General features: G+C 36.1%; 1 protein-coding gene across 1 annotated transcript in view; it reads right to left on the bottom strand.

Annotated features, from left to right (window-relative positions):
• The window catches only part of SIL1 (SIL1 nucleotide exchange factor), a 330,856-nt gene that overhangs the window by 127,149 nt on the left and 178,873 nt on the right, over nt 1–24,834 (bottom strand). The window contains exon 6 of the mRNA XM_074212929.1: nt 22,771–22,782. Within this exon, the coding sequence (XP_074069030.1) occupies nt 22,771–22,782 (12 nt within the window). The remainder of the gene's footprint in view (nt 1–22,770; nt 22,783–24,834) is intronic.

The raw sequence follows: 24,834 nt of genomic DNA, 5'->3' as shown, positions 1-24,834 counted from the left end.
ACATCTACACTGGTCCATAACTTGCATTGGTAAAGTTTCTTCAGTCACCCCCTGAGGTAACATATCCATTCCTATCCCTACTTATATCTATTAATAACTGAAGTATTTTTTCTTTTTAAAATGAGACTCTGAATTTGGGTTTTTATTACATTAGCCAACAGTGTGGGATAACCATAAAAATTGCTTAAGTAATTTAGGATTTACAAATTGTACCACAACTTCTCTCTAACATCTATAGACAATGTCTATCATCTTACCTACAGCAGCAAGATAGAAGACATACTAATTGTTCCTAAAATGCCAATTTCTCCAAGGTATGACCTCTTTAAAAAAAACTGTTATCTTGAAGAATCTCAACAGGGCTAAGCTTGCTCTCATTGTCAAATAAGGTGCAAACATATCTTTAAATTTTGAACAGTTGACTTCCAGCCAAGATGGCGACAGAGAAGACAGGCACAATGCTAATCTCCTGATCTTCCCTCATAAATAATATGAAACAAACCTCTTAACAGAAATGAGATCCACAAAACCCAGAAAGAGAAACTAGGAGAAGATCTAAGTCAAGATTTGTCCTCCAGTATCTTGGGTAAGCTAGGCGCAGAGGGCTGACTCTACCAGGAGCCCAGGAGAGGATCAGAGCCTAAGAACTTGACACTTGACTAGCCTGATTGGGGGCGGGGGGGCAAGATCCTGAGACCCTGAAAGTGCAACCAGTCTGATCGGAGACAGGCCGGGTAAGAGTCTGAGAGCTCCACTACTAGCCTGATCAGCAGGACAAACTAGAGCCTGAAAAACCTAAAAGCAGGGCAAGCTTGATCGGCCAACTGGGAAGGAAAGGTATTGGTTGTGGCACAGAAGATCTGGAGTTTGCCAGCAGAGCTGGAGGGAGTTTCAGTGCTTCATTTCAGCTGAAGCCTCTTCCTAGAACAAACACAATTACAGCCCACCTCTGCCCCAGGCATGTGAGCCGAAGACCTCCCTCAGCTGTGAATAGGGAGAGCAATTACCTTGCCCTGGGGAAAAATCCACCATTGATCAAAGATAAAAATACTCAACAGCTTCATCCACCCACTACAAGTTAAGGAAGAGGGCCTCAAATTAAGGTCACAGACACTCCAGAGAAAGCAACTAACAGAGCCTTCTGGACAGCCCCACTTGGACTGCCTGGAATGAGATATTCTGAAGAGCAAGGAAGCTTGAAATGCAGCCAAGAATACACTACCTAGCAAAGCTGAGCCTTCTCTTCCAGGGAAAAAGATGGACAATTAATAAAAAAGGGAGACTTCCAACATTTCCTGATGCAAAGACCAGAGCTTAATAGAAAATTTGGACCTCAAACAGGAGGCTCAAGAGACACATGAAAAGGTTAAGGGGGGGGGGGGTAAAGGAAAAAAAAACCCCTGCTATCTAATAAAATGAAACTGGTTATATAACCACTTGAGGAAAAGGTTCTCATAACTCTTGAGAATTGTAACTCTATTAGGATATGCTTACCCAGAAGCAGTGGACAATCATGACTTTTCTATGACTCAGAATGATTTAAAAACAATACCTCCTTAAAAAGTGGGACAGTAAGGATATGGGAGGATGGAGGAGATTGAATGGGGTAAATCTCTTTACATTGAGGGGAAAAAGGGAGAAGCTGTGAACCACCTGAATCTTTCTCTCATCAGACTTGGCTTAAAGTTAATTTACACAAACATTCATTAAGAAATTTATCTTACCTTTCAAGTATTAAAAGGGGAAAAGGGTAGGGAGGTGGGGGGGACGAAGGGAGGGAAGACAATGGGGGGAAAAGGGAAAGGGGAGCGGTTGATAAAGGAGGGCAAACACTCTGAAGGGGGTGGTATCCAGAAGAAAAATACTGGGGAATATGGATAAAAGGGAAAAAGGGGAAAAATACAAATAGAGGGAAGATAGCTTGGAGGGCAATAAAATGTAACTCTGAATAATAACTTTGAATGTGAATGGGATGAACTCTTCCTTAAAATGTACATGAATAGAAGGATATGATTTCTCTCTCATCACATTCAACTTAGATCAATGTATACCATGGAAACATTGTAAAGACTGACAGACTGCCTTTTGTGCGGGGAAGGAAGATGGGGAGAAAAGCGGTAAAACTCAAAATAAAAAAAAAATCTAAAAAAATTTTGAACAGTCACAGGTTTATAAAAAAGTAGAAGAAATCACAAAGGCCAGTCATCTAACCATAATCATTACATTTTATGGAGGAAGAACCTACAGTGCATAAAAGTAAAATGACCATCCAGAGTGCCATGGTTGATTTCAGATGTAGTTCTCTTTGCAATGCCACAAACTAGTTTCAAAATCTAGCTGATAAACTGAAAATGAAGAAAGAGGTAACATGGAACAATGAAGTGAGAGCTGGTCTCAGAGTCAGGAAGCCATAGTTTTCTACCAGACACATAATGGTTTGTCACTCTTAGTCCATGGGCAACTCTTATTAAAACTCTCTGTTGCACAGTTGATGTTGATCTGCATTAGTAGAGGGAATTCATCACTAGGAGGTCCTTTTCCTTAAAGAGGGGAGAGAAGTGGCAGAAAAAAAGATCTAATTCCTTCCTCAAATTTAATCAGCTTGGGGGGGGGGGGGTTTCGAGCACATATAGTAGTACTTGTGGGACAACAAATTATAAGAATGCTGAAAAATAATATTGCTAAAGAAGAAGGATGGAGAAGTCAAAAACAGATGCTAACAGAAATAGAAAAGGGCAGACAGAGCTCAGTCATAGAGAAAAGCAGGTGAGAGAAGGTCTTATCACTGGAAGGGAAAGTATTTACAACCCCAGGGAAGATATCACAACCAACAAACTCAACTACACAGAGGGAAAAAAGGGGGGGGAGGGGAGGTTGTTGATTTCAAGCTCTGGGAGAACTAGGGGCACATGAAGCAGTATCTGCAAACAGATCAAGGAGAAAAACTAATAAGAGATGTGGACAGTCAAATCCTATGCCTGGGGATTAATTTCAGTCAGTGTTCATAATAGCCAGTTGATTAGGAGATCAACTTTAGGGGGATATGGAGACCTTATTTACACAATTAATCCAACCAAGCAAATAACCTGGTGTCACTAATATATAAGTAGAAATCAACATAAAATTGTTACAATATTTTTTCTGGTGGCAAACTATTGAATGCAAAATGACCTGGCACGGCTTTTGACTGATCACTGGAAAGTCACTACTGCTGGGGGAAAAGGTAATTGGCTAAAGGTTCCAGCAGAACATGAAAGAATTCATGTATAAGTCAGACTCTGACCCAGAAGAAATTTTAGGGAAAATATAGTTTATTTAAATATTGCTATGATTAGCAGAAGCTAAGAAAAATAAAGAGTAAAAATAATTGGAAGCTACTGATGCCCTAAGGGGGATTAGCAGCAGGAGCAGCTACATCAAAGACATAAGTCACCATGAGAAGATGAGCAATAAAGAAAGTTATAGGACCAAAAGTGGGCTAGATTCACCAGAAGATAAACAACTCAGCTGAGTAGAGTGAGCTTTTAAGGGGTATGCAGGGAAATGTAGGTGAGTGAGTAGATAGCTCAGAAAGCAGAGATGAGGTAATGATGAATATGTTGACAAGAAGCTTAATCCTTTCAGGCTAGGTCAGGGATCCATTGTTTTGTTGATGGGGGCTAGTCTTTGCCAGGGAGGAGTAATAACTTGAATGGGGATGGGGGTAGGGGTGGATATTGACTCCAGCAATTTTAAATGTAAGCTATATGGCCAGTGCAGAGGAAACACATTATAAAATTTATTTTTCTGTCCAATATTTCCTCTACTTCACAATCAGGGGAATAATGAACAGGGAACAGGCAAGATCCCAACAAATCTGAAGTAGATACTATTAATATTGGAAATCATATAACTTAACATAAGCACCCTTCTAAGTAACATAACAAATATAAGATAACAAAATAGAAATCAGGAGTTTGATTATAAACCTAAGGAAACATCATGATAATAAGTATACATCAAAAGAAAGAGAGGGACAGACAGAGTTTGAGAAACATGGGATTTAAGCACTGCAATCAAAATTTTAATATTATTCACACCCTGTATACTATATGGACACTAGATGCTCTAAGCCTTAACTGTGACACAGGAGACTTACCAACACAGTGCTTAACATGACTCTCTGGCATGAAAGATGCACAATTATTAACAAAAATTAGGTTAGGAAGTGTTCCCTAGTCATGGCAGAGACACAAAGATAAAAAAAAAACTGCTCAAGGAGTTTACAATCTATCAAGAGAGACACCATACACACATGGCTAAGTCTATAAAGAATGAAGACAATAAATATGAGGTAATTAGGAAATGAGAATATTAGCAGCAGGGAAGATCTGGAAAAGAAGGTTACATGTAGAAGATGGTGTTTCACCTCAGCATGAAGGATACAAGGTAGAGATGCAGAGGGACTACCCTCAGGCATACCCTTCAGGCATAGGAGACAGTCAAGGGTAGAAAGATGGGAGAAGAAAAGAGAGAAGAGAGTTTTGTAAGAAAAATAGCAATGTAAGATGAAACTAGATAGAAAAGGTGTAGTCAGGTTGTATTGAGGTGCACCTGCTCACACTACCTACTTCTGGGTCCAGGTTCTGAACAGAGAATTGTGTGAATTTAGGTACACTCCAATCCAGAGATCTTAAAAAGATGCAAGGCTTGGGGGGAGGGGGCGTGGCAGGGGGGAAGGGAAAGACTGAAATAGAGAAATAAAGAACCTCTAGAGGATTTTCCTAGCCCTTTCCTTAGCCTTGAGTGAGTGAATTTTTTGACATTTCTTCAGCATCAAGCCTGTATCCTATATATCTAGATATTTTTAACCGCATTTCTAGGAAATGATGCCCTCAAATACCCATGGCAAATTCAATTTCACTTCAAAGTGCAAAGGATGGGGAGCCAGCATTTGAGAAGAAATGTGTATTGTAAAGGAAGAGGTAGGACCCCTTACAAATCACAGAAACAGTCTCCTTTTCTAGGAGGACACTTTCTTACCATTCTTTAAGTTCCTGTTTGCATAAAATGTTGACATTTTCAGGGCATTGGGGATTCTGCCACCAGTATTCTGATGTCTTTGATGATACTGTGCTATCACCCTAATGGCCCTCCAGTGAGCCATCAAAAGCAGTGCCAAATCACTTTGCATGCAGCAGTCTGCTGCCACCAAAACAAGAAATCATAATATTTTATATTTATCTCTATTTGAATTTTAGCAACACTGAATAAATGTTAACATGCTCTTATGCCAATGCAATCACCAAAAACTCCTATTATCATTGTGTAATGGCATATCCCCTTGGTGAGCTATGGAGATCAAAAGTTACTGTCCAACTGTTAGTGTTCTGTGGGTTAGTCCCCTTAAATCCACCAAAAATAGATCTTTTCCATAAGAAATGCATTTCTATAAGCAGTTGCAAGGGACTTCTATGTTGAAGCTTTGAAACTACTGGCTTATAAGAAGACTTGAAATTACTGAAAAAGTTCCCAAAGACCCAGGAAGAGACTAATAATGTTTGGCTTGGTCAAATTTTAGTTAATGCAATGAGAGAAGAAATAATTGAATGAGTCCAGGACTTCAGAAAGTTTAATGTTTTTAAAGGCCACAAGAATTAAGTCCTTTGACTTACCAAAGGTTGAAGTAAGAAATTCTTTTTCTTGTCCTCACTTAACACACACACACACACACACACACACACACACACACACACACACACATACACACAGAGTTTTTTTTCTTATCCCCCTTTTGTTTCACCACAAGTAATGATGATTATGGGGTTAATGTGAGGTTACAGTTCCTTTCCTACAACACCCCTAACCAAGAATGTTTCAATCTTGTCTCCCTATCATTAAGAAGTATCAGATTCTTGTTAAGTTTTAATCAGAATCAAATTCTAATTAATCAGATTAGAAAAGAGAAATAAAAACAAAGAAAATATTTTCCTACAAAATTCCCAATGGGTCAGATTTTCAGAGAAGTTTCTCACCCAAAATGTTATTGTTATGGCCAGTCTAGAGTGCTGTGCTCCTGTAAAAGAAATTTATTCCTGGCAAGTTTCACAAGTAGGAAGAATCATGGTCTTGAATAACCAATTGTGATATAAAAATAATCTGATTTCCCTCAGGGGAGGAACAATAGGATAGTCCCCCAATTCTCAACAATTCTTCCTGAGAAACTGTCTAGAAAACCATAGCATGGCTTTTTGGTCCTCTGATAAGAAACTAGTCAGATTCTACATTCTTAAATTGTAAATAAAGAGATAACATTTGTTTGTTGTTAGTGTCTAAAGAACAGATCCCACAAAAGCCCTCCTTGGTTATAACCTGATTATCTATCAATAGCAATATTTCTAGGAATTCATGTCCTTTTACCCTTTCATACTGCTGTTCTAAATGCATTATTCACTTTTAAGTTTAGAAATATTGTATAAAGTATCTGTTTATAAGATTGGGCTGGGAAATAATCACATTGCAGGAGAAATGTCAAAAAATTCAGTCATCTGAGGTACTACGTCACAGCTATTCGATTGGCTAGGAAAGGAAATGGATAAGGAAAAGGATAAATACTGAAGAAGATGTAGAAAATTGGGACAATATGCAATGTTGGTAGAGTTATGAACTGATTCAACTATTCTGGAAAATAATTTGGAACTATGTATACCTTTTGATCCAGCAATACCACTACTAGGTCTGTATCTCAAAGAAAAAAGAAAAAAAGGACCTACATATGCAAAAATATTTATAGCAGCTCATTTTGTGGTGGCAAAGAATTGGAAATTGAGGATATGCCTTTAAATGGGGGAAAGGGCTGAACAAGTTGTGGTATATGAATATAATGAAATAATATTGTGTTATGAGAAAGCAAAGGAATCTATAGTCTAAATGATTATGTAATCTTCATTACCTTTCCCTCAAAAATACCTAAAACTGTAGTTTGAAACATGCTAGGAAAAGGACCAGAGGACACACACACACACACACACACACACACACACACACACACACACACCCTCCCCTTGTCCCATGTGACAGAAATTTCACAAATGTCATTTTCATTCTGTCCATCTAAATGGCAGAATTCCTGTCCCACAAGCTTACCTGGAGAAAGCAGAACCTAACACAAAGGCAGAATATTCCTTCACCAAGTCTTCAGTACTGTTGAGTCCATTGATCAACACCTGAAGACCCCCAAAGGAGAGCAGGTCCTGGGCATTATCCATCTGCAAATGAAGACATTGTTCAATAAGGGAACCTCAGCCATTCAAATGAGAACAATCCTTCTCACATTCATTATTTTTCTACATTGCCAAAAATAAAAATTAAAAAAAAAGAGGGTTCATGTAAATAAAAGGAAATACAAAGAATGAGGGTGACTTTTGAATTAACGAAAGCTAACATCATACAAGTAATGTTCTGTAACTGGGAAATTGACTTGAAATGAAAACTAGCTACTAATGACAAATAAATTCTGAGGAATTTCAACCATATGATTTAGGTTCAAACTTTATTCCTCACATGAATGAATTCCTTACATGTATGCTATTACCACAGGAACTACACATTGCCAGAAAAAAAAGAAATAAACATGTTACCATGCTTCCTGCTCTGACTGGCTCTTCTGGGCCACTACTAGAGAGTAGAATACAATATAAAAGAAAAGTACTGGGGAGGCTAGGTGGCATAGTGGACAAAGCACCGGTCTTGGAGTCAGGAGGACCTGGGTTCAAATCAGGTCTCAGACACTTAATAATTACCTAGCTGTGTGGCCTTGGGCAAGCCACTTAACCCCATTTGCCTTGCAAAAACAAAACAAAACAAAATACTGACTCTAAATAAAAGACTTGGGCTGGGTAAAGGAAAAAAATGAAAAACTGGGTAGAATCTAGTAAAGTACAAAATGTTCATATCCTCTGAGATTCCATTAATGGATTTATACTCCAAGTAATCCATTGAAAAGAAATTCCCATATACACCGAAATATTTATAGTAGCACACTTTCCATGATAGCAAAGAATTAGAAGCAAAGTACATATGAATATAATGAAATGTGATGTAAGAATTTGTGTATGTGATGAAAAGAGAAACATAGAAAGATCTATATAAACTGATACAGAGTAAAGGAAAACTATACACATATAAATCTATATATATATGGGTTACAACAATGTAAAGGAATATATATATGTATGTGTATATATGTATGTATGTATATATGTAGGTATGTATGAATAATGTATACAGCAATGTAAAGACTCCCAAACAAATGAAATTCCCCAAAATTAAAAAAATTTAAAAAAAATTTTAAGCAGAATTTGAAGGAAGAGTTTATGGGATGATACCTCTACCCCACTCTTCCATAGAGGTGAGAGGTGCTCAGATATCACAAACTGTACATATTTAGAAGTTTCTTCAATGAATCAATGAGGCATACAGATTTTTTTTCCTCTATAAAAAATACTATGTTATAGGATAGGAGAAATAAGTGGTACAGTAGATAGAACACTGGCCTTGGAGTCAGGAGGATGGGAATTCAAATCTGGACTCAGTTGCTTGACTGTTACAAGCTTTGTGACCTTGGGCAAGTCACTTAACCTTGACTACCTCATATTCATGTCCATCTCCAGTCATCATGATTCATATATGGTCAATGGACTCAAATGGTTGTGGAAGAGAAAGTAGGGCTGGTGACTTAGCACAGCAACCACTCATTCAAATCCAATTCATGTGCTTGTCAAGGCATCACCTCCCTGACATCATGGTCTTCTTTGAAAATGAAAGACAAAAAAACAAAACAAAACACTATGTTATAGGATGGCTCTCTGGGAGGGGGAAGGAGAATGATTCTTGGGATAATCACAGAAGAAGACATCAATAAAAACTTATTTTTTTTAAAAAGTTAATGCAGGGGCAGCTAGGTGGCGTAGTGGATAAAGCACCGGCCCTGGAGTCAGGAGTACCTGGGTTCAAATCCGGTCTCAGACACTTAATAATTACTTAGCTGTGTGGCCTTGGGCTAGCCACTTAACCCCATTTGCCTTGCAAAAACCTAAAAAAAAAAAAGTTAATGCATAAACTGATGCTGAGCAAGATGAGCAGAACCAAAAGAACATTGTACATCATAAAAGCAACATGGGGGTGATGATCAACCTTAATGGATTTAGTATTTTTTTTTTAGATTTTTGCGAGGCAAATGGAGTTAAGTGGCTAGCCCAAGGCCACACAGCTAGGTAATTATTAAGTGTCTGAGACCGAATTTGAACCCAGGTACTCCTGACTCCAGGGCCGGTGCTTTATCCACTGCACCACCTACCCACCCTTTTAATTTGCTTTTTTTTTTAAAAAAGTTGTCTTATGCACTATATAATTTTGCTATCACTAATATTTTATTTTTTCCTTAAGGATATGATTTTTCTCTCAACACATTCAATTTTGATCAATGTATAGCATGGAAACAATTGTAAAGCTTATCAGACTGCCTCATGTCAGGGATATGGAAGGAGGGAAGGGAGGGTGGGGGAAAAATTGAACATTTAAAATCTTACCAAAAAACGATAGGTAGAAACTACTATTGTATTAATTGAAAAACAAATAAAATATTTATATAAAAAAGTGAATGCAACAAAATTATTTTAGGATAGTTGAAAGGAGCATACTGAATCAGAGGGTGAGAGCAGAAATTGTCTGTGATGTATTATGCACAATAATATGATTCTGACTCTACTAGTATCCCTGGGATGTACTCAAAAGTTATATTCTAATGAAACAAACACAAATTATTTCAAAAAGGAAGAATAAACTCTGTGAAGAAACCAATATCTGAGAGTACAAGTAACTTAATGACCATACAAACTGTCAATAGTCATATGAAAAAAACCCCTCCAATTACTAATAATTAGAAAAATTCCATCTCATACCTATCAGATTGACAAGAATTTTAATAAATTAAAATAATTAAGTTAAAAGGGCTGTAGGAAAACAGTCCTATTAATTTACTATTGATAGAACTGGGAAATTATTTATTTCTTCTATAAACAATTTGGAATTGTGTGTAAAAAATTACTAAACGACATAGCTTTAGACCTTTTAATATCACTATATATACCTAAAAGAAATTAAAGACAAGAGAAAAAAGGACCAACATGCACAGAAATATTTGTAGTAGTTCTTTCTACAGTGGAAAAGCCCTGGAAACTCAAGAGGCTATCCCTCTAAGGCACAATTAGCTGGATAATAATGGTATATGAATGTACTGGAATGTTATTGTGATGTAAGAAAAGACAAAAGGGACAATTTCAGAGAAATGCAAGTAAACAAGTCACAGAAATGATGAAGAGTGAAGTGAGAATCAGGAGAGTAACTTATACAGTAAAAATACTTGTAAAGATAAACAACTGTGAAAGACTTAACTTAATAATTACTTAGTAATCATGGTTATTAATGTTGATTTAATAACCATTATTTCAGAGGGTGAATGAGTATTTATGCTCTTCATCTCCTGACAGATGTGATAGATTGGAGATACAGAATAAGACACATTTTTGGACATGGACTATGTAGTAATTTGTTTTGTTAAACACACATTTTTGTTATGAGCTGTGTTTTTTTCTCTTCATTTGGGAAGACTCCAGAAGAAAAAAATAAATGCTTTTTAATAGAAAATTTAAACTAATACATAAAGATTTAATAATGTTCATCAGTGCACTGAATAAGTAGAATTTCAGAGCATATAATGTAATTCCTGACAGGAGATAGGTACTGAACTCGAGATGCAAAATGAGACATACATGACAAACAAGGAAATTCATTATTACTAATCATTCATATGGCTTTTTTTTTCAATGTGGGAAGGGAAGTGGGAGAGCAAAAATACTAAAGTTCTAAGTATTTGACCTAGGTTAAGTCACTTAGCATTAATTTCCTCAACTATAAAATATGGCTATCAAAACTTGCTTTATTAGCCTTCATGGTGTTATATTGAGGAAGATGCTTCAATTATGTACCCAAGTAGGCTATTATTATGGAGTATATAGCAGCAAGCTTATCAAACTACAAATGACATAAAGATGGGGAGGAAAATTAAGACAATGGAATAATAGAGGAATCCAAAATGTTCTAATAAGGTGTCAAAACTAAAAAAAAATATTTCAAAAGATTGAATGTAAAAGGCCTACACTTGGGATTAAAAACACAAAACAAAATATATGTATGAGCCTGGGGCGAGTTTTATGTCTCCAAATTTTATATTCATGTGAAGATGATCTTGAAATTTTAGAAGATCCAGATCAGTATGAGTCAATGGCAACCAAAAGAATGAATGTGAATTCAGGTTGCATTAAGGCCTAGAATAAAGAGAACAAGGGTTAGTTATCAAGTACAGGAATGTCATTTTTCAGACTTGAAAGCCACAAGGCATTCAGAAATGACAATATCAAAACCACATTGTGTCCAAAGTGAACAGAATAAAATAGGAAAAATATGATAAATCTCTACAAGTATTTGAAAAGCATTTATTATTTTCTGTTTAGTCTAATAGGGATAGGAGAAGAAATAATGGGCATAAATTATAGAGAGGTCAATTTAATTTGTTGTTAAGGAAAAATTCCCTAAGAATTAAAGGTGCCCAGAAGTAAAATGGATTATACTAGAAGGGAGATGTTCTGAAGATCTTCAAGCAGAGCAAAGTCTGGAAGTTGTAGAAGATCCAAGTACAGGTTGAACATCTAGGACAATGAAGTTAACATTTAGAATGTGAGGATTCTATGACTCTGTCTGCTAATGCAGAAGAATGGTAAGCAGACTCCCAATTCATACCAAGGCTGCTTCCTGCCATAACTATGGCCAGGCTTAAGTCTTTCAACAGAAACTAAACTTATTTGTTCTGCATTCTAGGTGGCTTCAAGTTGGGGGGGGGGGTGTCAATTAACATTCCTAGATGAGGTAATGGATTTTTATTAGGAAAAGTCATTTTTTTTTCCACCAGGACAAAAGATGTCATTTTTATGATGGAAAAGGGTGCCAAGAACTAGATATTATAAAGATAGAAATAGAATGAATGAAAGGCTTTTGGGTAGAGACAAGACTTTGACAGAACTTAGAACCCCATGACTTTTCATTACTCCAAATACATCTATTAGCTTAAGTGTTTAACTGACAGTGTCACCTAATTTACTCATAAATGGATAAAGTCTCTAACAATTTAACCTGAATTATTAAAGGACAATTATATTTGAACTAAATCTATACATTTAGAGATATTTGGGATTTCTTAAGCCTCTAATCTTTTTTTTTCAGAAAGTTCATTAAAACCTTATGTTACAATCATTTTGGAAAGCAATTTGAAATTATGAAAATGAAGGGACTAACATATTGATTACCTTTAGAAATTTTATTTATTTTTCCACTAAATGCAGTGATAGTTTTCAACAATCATTTTTTTTGCAAGGTTTTGAGTTTTACATTTTTCTCCCTATCTCCTTTCCCTCTCCCCGACTCCATGACAAAAAAGCAATCTAATATAAGTTACATGCACATAACCATAAAAAACATAGATCAATATTAATCATGCTTTGAAAGAAGAATCAAATCAAAATAGAAAAAAAATTAGAAAAGAAAAAACAGTAATACCTGAAACAACTTTTAAAAATTGAAGATAATAAGTTTTGGCCTACATTTTAACTCCACAGTTCCTTCTTTGGATCTAGATGGTATTTTCCCATCACAAGTCTTTTAGAATTGTCTTTGATCGGGTGTGGCTAAGTGGCACAGTGGATAGAGCACTGGCCCTGGAGTCAGGAGTACCCAAATTCAAATCTGGCCTCAGACACTTAATAATTACCTAGTTGTGTGGTCTTGGGCAAGCCACTCCATTGCCTTGCAAAAACTAAAAAGAATTTTCTTTGATCATTGTAAGGCTGAATAAACAAGTCCATAATAGTCGATCATTACCCAGTGTTGCTTTTAGTGTGTATAATGTTCTTCTGGTTCTGCTCACTTCAATCAGAATTAGTTCATGCAAGTCTTTCCAGGCTATTCTTAAGTCCCATCCCTCATAATTTCTTTTATATAACAATAGATGATATAGAATATTATATTCATATACCACAATTTGTTCAGCTATTTCTCAATTGACAAATGATTCTCAATTTCCAGTTCTTTGCCACAATGAAAAGAGGTACTCTAAGTATTTTTTGTACATATAAATTTTAAATATCTTTGGGATACAGATCTAGGAATGGTATCGCTAGAACAAAGGGTATATAAAGTTTTATAGCCCTATGGGTATAATTCCAAATTTTTCTCCAGGAAAGTATCCATTTTCTTTTGAACCAAATATTCCATCACTGGGCTTATACCCTAAAGAAGTCATCAATAAGAAGAAAGTGACCATACACTTCAAAATATATATGGTTGCACTTTTTGTGATAGCTAAGAATCAGAAACAAAGTAGATGTTCATCAATTGGGGAATGGCTAAAGAAAATGTGTACTTGGAATATTACTGCACTGTAAGAAATGAAGTGTGATGGAGAAAAGAAGCATGGAAAGATCTATATGAATTGATTTAGAGTGAAGTATGAAAAGCCAAGAAAACACAAATGCTGTGATTACAACACAGAAAATGTTAAGAATGACTCACAAGAAAAAAATTCAAAGTGAATGTAATAAAAGTATAAAAACAAGCAGGAATTAGAGAGATGTGAGAAAAATCCGTAATCTATACCTCTGTGGGGGTGGAATTTTTGGTCTACAGGTATTTCACTTTGCGCATATTTTTAACTTTTTCAGTATCTGTCATGCTGGATTGTTTTCCTCTCTAAAAAATACTATTTCTTATATGGGGGAGGGGGATATTTAGGATAACTTGAGTGATATAATACACAGAAAATGTCAATAAAAACTTATTTTTAAATAAATATCTGGGACCATCCATGCTTACTTCTCTCCCTACTATGATCTTTTTTTATGGATATTTTATTTTTCCAATTACATGCTATGGAAGTTTGTCTTTTTTTTTCTTTTGATTATATAAACATTTTATTTGATTTCCAATTACATACAATGGTAGTTTCTAACATTCATTTTTTTTGCAAAGTTTTGAGTTGTACAATTTTTCTCCCTACCTCCCCTCCCCCTCCCCCTCCCCCCAACAGGAGGCAATCTAATACAGGCTTTTCATTTCCATATCATTTTCATGATAAGCACAGATCAAAAGTGAACATGTTGTGAGAGAAGAATCAGATCCCATAGGAAGAAAACAATAAAGATAGCAAAATTACATAATACACATGACAAATTTTAAAAATTGAAGATAATAAGCTTTGGTCTTTGTTTAAACTCCACAATTCTTTCTCTGGATACAGATGGCATTCTCTTCTCCATCACGAATACCCTAAAGTTGTCTCTGATTACGGCACTGATGGAATGAACAAGTCCATCATGGTTGATCATCATCTCAATGTCGTTGTTAAGAGTGTATAATGTTCTTCAGGTTCTGCTCATTTCACTCAGCATTAATTTATGCAAGTCTTTCCAGGCTTTTCTGAAATCCTGTCTCTGATTATTTTTTATAGAAAAATAGTGCTCCATCACATACATATACCACAATTTGTTCAGCCAATCCTCAATTGATATGCATGCCCTCAATTTCCAATTCTTTGCCACTACAAAAAGCTGCTTTGAATATTTTTGTACATGTGGGATTTTTACCCTTTTTCATGATCTCTTCAGGGTATAGCCCCAGTAGAGGTATTGCTAGATCAAAGAGTATTGCGCATTTTTACTGCCCTTTGGGCATAATTCCAAACTGCTCTCCAGAAAGTTTGGATGAATTCACAGCTCCAATAATGCATTAGTGTCCCAGATTTCCCACATCCTTTCCAACGTTGATCATTGTCCTTCCTGGTCATATTGGCTAGTCTGAGGTGTGTGAAGTGGTACCTCGGAGATGCATTAATTTGCATTTCTCTAATAAGTAGTGATTTAGAGAAGTTTTTCCTGACTATGGATCACTTTGATTTCCTCATCTGTACATTGCCTTTGCATATCTTTGACCATTTATCAATTGAGGAATAGCTTGTTTTTTTGAAAATTTGACTCAGTTCTCTGTATATTTTAGAAGTGAGTCCTTTGTCAGAAATACTAGTTGTAAAATTGTTTCCCAATTTACTACATTTCTTTTGATCTTGGTTATAGTGGTTTTGCCAGACAGTTTTGATAACTGATACTTTATAATATAATTTTAGATCTGGCAAGGATGCCTTCTTTTGCATTTTTTTCACTCATTCTCTTGATATTCTTGATCTTTTATTCCTCCATTATGAATTTAGTCACTATTTTTTCTAGAACACTAAATTAATTTTTTTGGAAGTTTGATTGGTCTGGCACTAAATAAGTAATTTAATTTAATTTAGGTAGAATTGTCATTTTTATTAATATTAGCTCAGCCTACCCATGAGCAATTGAGATTTAGATCTGACTTAAATATTTGTGTGAAAAGTATTTTATAGCTAGCTGTTTTCATAGTTTCTGAGTCTGTCTTGGCAGGCAGATTGCCAAGTATTTCATGTTGTCTGAAGTTATTTTAAATGGTATTTCTCTCTCTCTTACTGCTGTATCTTGTTAATATATATATATATATATATATGTATGTATATATACATGCTGAGGATTTATAGGGATTATTTTATAATCTGCAACTTTGCTAAAGTTGCTAATTGTTTCTAGTAGCTTTTTAGGTGGTTTTCTAGGGTTCTCTAGGTATACCATCATATCATCTGCAAAAAATCCTCCTAACTTCTTCATCACTTCTATGCATTGCTTCTTCATTACTAATTCAAATTCCTTTGATTTTTTTTCTCTTATTGCTAAAGCTAACATTTCTAATACAATATTGAATAAAAGTGATATAATGGGTCTCCTTGTTTCACCTCTGATCTTACTGGGAATGCCTCTAGCTTATCCCCATATCCCCATAAGCACATAATGCTTGCTGATGGTTTCAGATAGATAATGCTTATAATTTTAAGGAACAATCCATTTATTCCTATGCTCTCTAGGAATGGGTACTGAATCTTGTCAAGAACTTTTTCAGCATCTATTGAGATAATCACATGATTTTTCTTAGGTTTCTTACTGATATAGTCAATTATGTTAACAGTTTTCTTAATGTTGAACCAACCCTGCATTCCTGGTACAAATCCTGCTTGGTCACAGTGTATTATCCTAGTGATGACTTGCTGTAATCACTTTGCTCATATTTTATTTAAAAATTTCACATCAATATTCATTAGGGAAATTGGTGTGTAATTTGTTCTCTCTCTTTTGATTCTTCCTAGTCAGGTATCAGCAACATGTTAGTGTCATAGAAAGAATTAGACAGAATTTCATCTTCACCTATTTTTTCAAATAATTTATATAGAATTAGAACCAATTGTTCCTTGAGTGTTTGATAGAATTCACTTGTGAATTCATCTGGCCTTGGAAATTTTTTCTTAGGGAGTTCATTGATGACTTGTTGAATTTCTTTTTCTGAGATAGGGTTATTTAAATATTAATTTCTTCTTCTTTTAACCTGGGAAATTTATATTTTTGTACATATTCATCCATTTCACTTAATCAAATTTATTGGCATACAGTTGGGCAAAATAGTTCCAAATTATACCTTTAAATTCTTCCTCAATGGTGATGAATTCACCTTTTTCATTTTTGATATTAGTAATTTGGTTTTCTTTTTTTAAATCAAATTAACCAAAATTTTATTGGTTTTTCATAATACCAACTCTTGGTTCTATTTATTAGTTCAATAGTTTTCTTGCTTTAGATTTTATAAATTTCATCTTTAATTTTCTTAATTTCTAATATGGTATTTACCTGAAGATATTTAATTTGTACTTTTTCTAACTTTTTTAGTTGCATATTCAGTTCATTGATGTCCTCTATTTTATTCATGTAAGTATTTAGAGATATAAAACATCCCCTATTAACTGCTTTGGCTGTATCCCATAAGTTTTGGTATGTTGTCTCATTATTGTCATTGTCTTGGATGAAATCATTAATTCTATTAGTTGTTTAATCCACTCATTCTTTAAAATTAGGTTATTTAGTTTCCAATTAGTTTTAGGTCTTTCTTTCCATGGTCCTTTATTGCACGGATTTTTTTTTATTGCATCAAGGTCTGAAAAGGATGCATTCAATATTTCTACCTATCTGCATTTGATTATGAGATTATTATGCCCTAATACATGGTCAATGTTTGTGTAGGAAGCATATACTGCAGGAAAAAAAAGATACTCCTCAACTGAGTCGTGTGTGTGTGTTAATCAGACAGTAAGATTAAGGTGGTTCTCACCTCCTTCCTTCTTCTCCTCTACTGTAAGAGTTATTTTGTATCTCTTCATGTGATGTACTTTACCCCATTCAATCCCTTTTTCCCATCTCTTTACTATGCCCCCTTTTTAATGAAAAAATTTTTTAAAATCTTTCCATCAAAATCATGGACATATCAAGAGTTATATTCCCCAGGAGTTATGGGAATCTTCTTCTCAGGTAGAGATGTAACCAGTTTAAATCTTATTGGATAATAGTTTTTTCTTTTCCCCTGTTTACCTTTTCATGTACCTCTTGAACCTCTTGTTTAAATACCAAATTTTCTGTTTAGCTCTGTTCTTTCCATTAGAAAAGATCGAAAGTCTCTATTTCATTAAATGTCCATCTTTAACCCTGAAAGAGAAGGCTCAAACTTCCAGTCAAGATGGAGGAGAGAAGTCAGATACTGTTTTAAGTTCTCCTGACTTTCCTGTAAGAACTAACATGAACCAAGCCTCTTAACTGATTTTGGAACCACAGAACCCAAAGAAGAACATCTACCAATAAGGTCTGTCATAGGGGAGCAGGGGTGAGCCAGGGACATAGAGCAGAGACTCAGTACAGGGGCAGAAGGTAGAATGATCTCAGAACAGCAGAGGAAGCAATTGCTGTGTGCATGGTGGGGCAGAAGAGCTCTAGCATGGTGGCCCAGACATCTAGCTGGCTACTCTGGAAAACCCATGCCTCAAGTCCTTTATTTTCATTAGAGTCCTCTTGTTTCCAGCTGAGTCCCATTCTCCCCCACTCCCCCATTCCTGGGGAAGAATGAGACTTTCTCCAGAACAGCCAGCCTGCCCCTGGTGTTTGCACCATGCCCTAAGGCTAAGGTATGGGCAGCAGATCTACCCCAGTGCAAATTGGAGATTAAATAGATTAACTATCTAGCCCAGGGGCTCAGTCCACACTGTTCCAGGACAGCCTAGATCCTGCCAACACTGCCCCTACCCCCCCAAACCCCCCCACCCCCACCCCAGGCCTAAGGAGTGTCACTAATCTCAGACAAGCTAGAGAAAGTTTCAGGTATCCCCTACAAGCTGACTCACTAAGTAACCCCTGAAGTAAGCAAAGCCTCAATGGATCTCAACACCTAAGATCTGTGAACCACCCCTCCCTCTGCACAAGTGTCAAGGGAAAGGATCCAAAATGAAGAAAGGCCAGCAAAAAAGGCGGTCCATCTTATACCTTAAAGATAAGAATACTAATTCAAGAAAGGCATAGAACTTCAGAGGAGAATATAAATTGGTCTCCAGCCTAGAAAGAATTCTTAGAAGAGATCAGAAAGGAGTTTAAAAATCAAATAGAAAAATTGGGAAAAGAAATGCAAGAGAAAATTAAAATCTTACAAGAGAAGGCTCAATTCTGTTAGACAGTGAATTCTTTTTTTTTTTTACATGGAGGCCATCTTTATTCACAGGCACATAGTTAAAACTAGTATTCAGATTAAATCATCAAAAGTTTGTCTGTCTCGAACAAAAAAAAGTGCTTCCTAAAACTGAGGTCCAAATGAATTTAGTCAATTAGCTCCTTTTTAAAAAATTGTGACGCTATATGTTTTCAATGAATAGGCATAAATTCTTTCCAATAATAATTTCTAATATTTAGATAAAATTTTAAGTACTTTACAAATATTGTATAATTTGATCCTTTTTTTAAAAGTTTTTTAGTTTTTGCAAGGCAATGGGGTTAAGTGGTTTGCCCAAGGCCACACAGCTAGGTAATTATTACGTGTCTGAGGTCAGATTTGAACTCAGGTACACCTGACTCCAGGGATGGTGTGCTATCCACTGCACCACCTAGCCGCCCCAATCCTCACAATAATCTTGAGAGGTAGAAGCTATTATTTTTACTTTACAGATAAGGAAACTGAGACAAGCAGAGACTGAGTGACATGCTAGGGTCAATAACATAGTAAATGCCTGAGGTTGGATTTGAACACAAATCTTCCCAAATCCAAACTGAATATTCTCATCACTATGCCTTTCCCTTAACTGCCTCTGCTTAGATGTTTTACCTCCCTTGCTTTCATTATTGGGTTCAATTTTGTATTTCCAACAAATGGCCTGAAAGTGAGGTTTTTTGTGTTCAACTTGGTTGTTATTTGAATGGAAAATTAACCAAAAACTTTATAAAATGCATTATTATAAAGGTTAGCCATTTGCTTTATTCCTTTTGGCTTTCTTTCCCTACTTGTTTCACATATTTTCCTAACTCTTGGTCAAGTTTTTTCCCTGGATTTTCAGCCTAATTATAGGTTATGTGAAAAGCTAAGCATAATAGCATTTGTCCTTGAGATAACTGAAAATTACCTAAATTTGAAATCTCAGAGAGTTTTAAACTAAAACTTCTATTTTATCCTTCTAACACTATTTTGAAATTATTTGCATCAAATAGAAAAATAGAAAAGCTACCTTCCCCCCCCCCAAAAAAGTTGTCTACCAGATGTCAAAGGTGTGAAGCAATTTTTAAAAGCTTCATCTTTCTTTTTCTTTACCCAGAAGCAGTGTGGATATTTCTTAAAATATATCAAGAATAAGCAAATTAAACCTAAAAAATAGATCTGACCCTCCCAATAATATTTTTAAAATTTTAAAAATTATTTATTTATTTATTCTTATTTTTGTACAAATGATGCTTTTCTATACATTGTTAAAATATTCTTGTTTAAGAGTAAGCATATTATCCCCTCCCCCCAAAAATAGACCTGCATGAGCAATAAAGAGAAAAAATTAAAATAATAATAATAATAATAATAATAATAATAATAATAATAATAATAATAGACAGAGAACCGGCCCTGGAGCCAGGAGCACACAAGCCCAAATCTGGCCCCAGGCACACAACAATCACCCAGTTGTGTGACCCTGGGCAAGCTACCCCAACCCCACTGCCCTGCAAAAAACAAAATAAAACAACAACAATAATAGTAGGGGCGGCCAAGTGGCACAGTGGACAGAGCACTAGTCCTGGAGCCAGGAGTACCTGGGTCCAAATCTGGCCTCAGACACCCAACAATCACCCAGCTGTGCGACCCCAGGCTAGTCTGCAACCCTCAATAATAATAATAATAATAATAATAATAATAATAATAACAATAATAATAATGATGATGATGATGATGATAAAATGTGCTTCAGTCTGTGTTCCAACACCTCCAGCTCTGTCATGGGTGGATCACATTCTTTATGATAAGTCCATCAGAAAAGCTACTTCCATATTTTTTCTACCGTTGCCATTGCTGATCGCAACTCCCTCCATTGGTTCTTCCCCACTACCATATACTATATTTTCTCTCTCCTTTCACTCTGTCCCTCTTCTTAAATGTGCTGCAGGGAAGCTGAGTGGTGTAGCAGATAGATCCCTGGCCCTGGGGCCAAGAGGCACTGAGCCCACATACCATCCCTTAGGCTCAGCATCCACCCAGCCCTATGATTCCCAGACAGGCCATCCAATCCCACTTCCTTGCAAGAAGTAAAAAAAAAAATGTTATATCTGACCACTCACCCCCCATGGCCCACCCTCTCCTCCATCACTCACATCCCCCTCCATTCCCCCTGTCCCCTTTCTCTCCTTCTTACTCTAGATGTCTATACCCCATTGAGTATAAATATGCTATTTCCTCTCCTAGATACCTCTGATGAGAGTGAAGGTTCCCTCATTCCCCCTTGCCTTCCCCCCTTCCATATCATTGCAATAGCTCATTGTAATAAACAAAAAAATCTGATTATATGAAATAGCTTATTCCACCTCTCCTTTCTCTTACTACCATTACATTTCCCTTTTAGCCATTGACTCCATTTTTACAATACATTATATCTTCAAATTCAGCTCTCTCCTGTGCTTCATCTATAAAAGCTCGTCAACCTGCTCTATTAAATGAGAAGGTTCATATGAGTATCATCAGTATCATTTTTCTATGCAGGAATAAATGTAGTTCATCATCATTAAATCCCTCATATTTTACCCTTCTCCTCCACTCTCTATGGTTCACCTGAGTCCTGTATTTGAAGATCAAACTTTCTGTTCAGCTCTGGCCATTTTAACAGGAACATTTGAAATTCCCCCTGGTTCACTGAAAGTCTACTTTTTTCCCTGGAAGAAGATACTCAATTTTGCTGGGTAGTTGATTCTCAGTTGCATTCCAAACTCTTTTGCCTTCTGGAATATTATACTCCAAGCCCTAAAAGCCTTTAATGTAGTTGCTGCTAAGTCCTGTGTGATCCTGACTGTAACTCCACGATATTTAAATTGTGTTCTTCTGGCTGCATGTAATATTTTCTCTTTGACTTGGGAGTTCTGGAACATGGCTATAATATTCCTAGAGGTTGTTTTTTTGGGGGGCTCTCTTTTGGGGGGAGATTGGTAGATTCTCTCAATTTCTATTTTGCCCTCTGCTTCTAGGATATCTGGGCAATTTTCCTGTAGGAATTCTTTAAAAATAATGTCAAGGCTCTTTTCCTGATCATGACTTCCAGATACCCCAATAATTTTTAAATTATCTTTCCTGAATCTGTTTTCCATATCAGTTGTTTTCAATGAGATGCTTCACATTTTCTTCTAATTTTTCATTCTTTTGGTTTTGAAGTATTATGTCTTGATTTCTCTTAAAGTCAGCAGCTTTCCTCACTTACACACTACATCTGAAGGATTTGTTTTCCTCAGAGAGCTTTCTTATATCTTTTTCCATCTGGCCAATTCTGCTTTTTAAATCATTCTTCTCCTCAATAACTTTTTAAATTGTTTTATCCATTTGACCTATGCTCATTTTTAACAAGTTATTTTCTTCAGCATTTTTTTTGGATCTCCTTGACTAAACTGTTGAATTCATTTTCATGTTTTTCCTGCATCTCTCATTTCTTTTCCCAATTTTTCTTCCATCTCCCTCACTTGATTTTCAAATTTTTTTTTGAGCTCTGTCATAACCTGAGCCCAATTTCCATTTTTCTTAGAGTCTTTAGATGCAGGAGCTTTTACTTCCTCATCTTCAGATTGAGTGTTTTGATCCTTCTTGGGATCATAGACAATGTATTTCTCAATGGTGTTCCTCTTTTTTCTCTGTTTATTCATTTCCACAGCCTGTGCCTGGTTTTGGGGTGCTTCCTGAGTTTTTGAATAATATTGGGACACCACCCTACAAGGATCTCAGTGTGAGGCTCTGTCTTCCCTCCTGGTCTGTGAATGACCACAAGCGCACCACTCTGCCATGGGGCTGAGGTGTGGGGGGGTGGCTCTGCTGTTCAATGGTGGGGGGTTAGACTATGATCAGGATTTGAATGTGGTCAGAGCCCCAGAATCCTGTTCCAGGGACAGAGGACAGACCTCGGAAGTCTCTCTCCACTCCCCTACCTAGGTTGAACACTTAAACATGGGGGTTCCTGCTTACCAGCTCCAACTGCTTCTAGTTCCTGGATCTGGGCTGCCACAGCCATGCTGCTCACTGAGTGCCCTGAGGGCTGTGATTCAAGGACTCGCTCTGACAGAGTTTAGAGTCCTTATTTTATAAGTTTTGAGAGAGAGCACCTAAGAGAGACTCTTCTCCTGTCGTCATCTTGGCTCCCCCCCACCCCCAGTAAATTCTTGGTTGTAATCCAAGCTCCCTTGCTCTCTAGAATATTTTATTTCCAGGTCTTTCAATCCTTTAATGGTGATGCAGACAGGTTCTGTGTAATCTGGATAGTGTGGCACCTTGGTATTTGAATTGTTTCTTTCTGGTCACATGCAGGATTTTTCTCCTTGATCTGATATTTCTGGAGTTTGGTCACAAAATTCCTTGGCATTTTAATTTTGATATCAACAAGCATTATATTCAATGGGGAAAGGCTAGAGGCATTACCAATAAGATCAGGGGTGAAACAAGGGTGCCCATTATCGCCACTATTATTCAATATTGTATTAGAAATGTTAGCATCAGCAATTAGAGAAGAAAAAGAAATTGAAGGAATTAGAATTGGGAAGGAAGAGACAAAAACTCTCACTCTTTGCAGATGACATGATGGTCTACCTAGAGAATCCCAAGAAATCATCCAAAAAACTACTGGAAACAATTAGCAATTTTAGCAAAGTTGCAGGTTATAAAATAAACCCTCCTAAATCCTCAACTTTTCTATATATGTCTAGCAAGATACAGCAGGAAGAGCTAGAAAGAGAAATCCCATTCAAAGTAACCTCAGACAATATAAAATACTTGGGAGTCTATTTGCCAAGACAGACTCAGAATCTTTTTGAAAACAATTATAAAACACTTCTCACACAAATTAAAGCAGATTTAAATAACTGGGCAAATATCAACTGCTCATGGATAGGTAGAGCTAATATAATAATGACAATTCTAACAAAACTAAACTATCTATTTAGTGTCCTACCAATCAAAATTCCAAAAAATTACTTTAATGAGTTAGAAAAAATTGTTAACTAAGTTCATATGGAGAAATAAAAGGTCAAGAACTGCCAGGAGCTTAATGAAAAAAAAGCGCAAAAGAAGGTAGCTTAGCCCTACCTGATCTAAAATTATATTATAAAGCATCAGTCATCAAAACTATTTGGTATTGGCTAAGAAATAGAGTGATGGACCAGTGGAATAGACTAGGTGTAAAAGGAGGAGATGATTATAGTAATCTGCTGTTTGATAAACCCAAAGAGTCCAGTCATTGGGAGAAAAACTCCCTCTTTGACAAAAACTGCTGGGATAATTTGAAGTTAGTATGGAAGAAACTTAGATTAGACCAACACTTCACACCCTTTACCAAGATAAGATCCAAATGGTTACAGGACTTAGACATAAAAAAACAATACTATAAGCAAATTAGAAGTTCAAGGACTAGTTTACCTGTCAGATCTATGGAAAGGGGAGCAGTTTATGACTAAGGAAGAGGTAGAGAACATCACCAAAAACCAATTAGATGATTTTGATTACATTAAATTAAAAAGCTTTTGCACAGATAAAAATAATGTACCCAAGATCAAAAGAAATGTAGTAAACTGGGAAACAATCTTTAAAACTAATGATTCTAACAAAGGACTCACTTCTAAAATATACAGAGAACTGAGGCATATTTTTAAAACAAAAAGCCATTCCCCAATTGACAAATGGTCAAAGGATATGCAAAGGCAATTTACAGATGAGGACATCAAAGCAATCCATAGCCATATGAAATAATGCTCTAAATCATTATTAGAGAAATGCAAATTAAAGCTTCTCTGAGGTACCACCTCATACCTCTCAGATTGGCCAATATGACCAGGAAAGATAATGATCATTGTTGGAAGGGTTGTGGGAAATCTATTACACTGTTGGTGGAGCTGTGAACTCATTCAACCCTTCTGGAGAGCTATTTGGAACTATGCCCAAAGGGCAACAAAAATGTACATACCCTTTGACCCAGCAATACCACTACTGGGTCTATACCCTGAAGAGATGATAGGGTAAAAACATTACTTGTACAAAAAT

Source organism: Macrotis lagotis, chromosome 1, assembly GCF_037893015.1.
Source record: "Macrotis lagotis isolate mMagLag1 chromosome 1, bilby.v1.9.chrom.fasta, whole genome shotgun sequence".
NCBI classification, from domain to species: domain Eukaryota; kingdom Metazoa; phylum Chordata; class Mammalia; order Peramelemorphia; family Peramelidae; genus Macrotis; species Macrotis lagotis.
The sequence above is the reverse complement of the archived record's forward strand: the minus strand, read 5'-3'. Positions and strand labels throughout refer to the sequence as shown.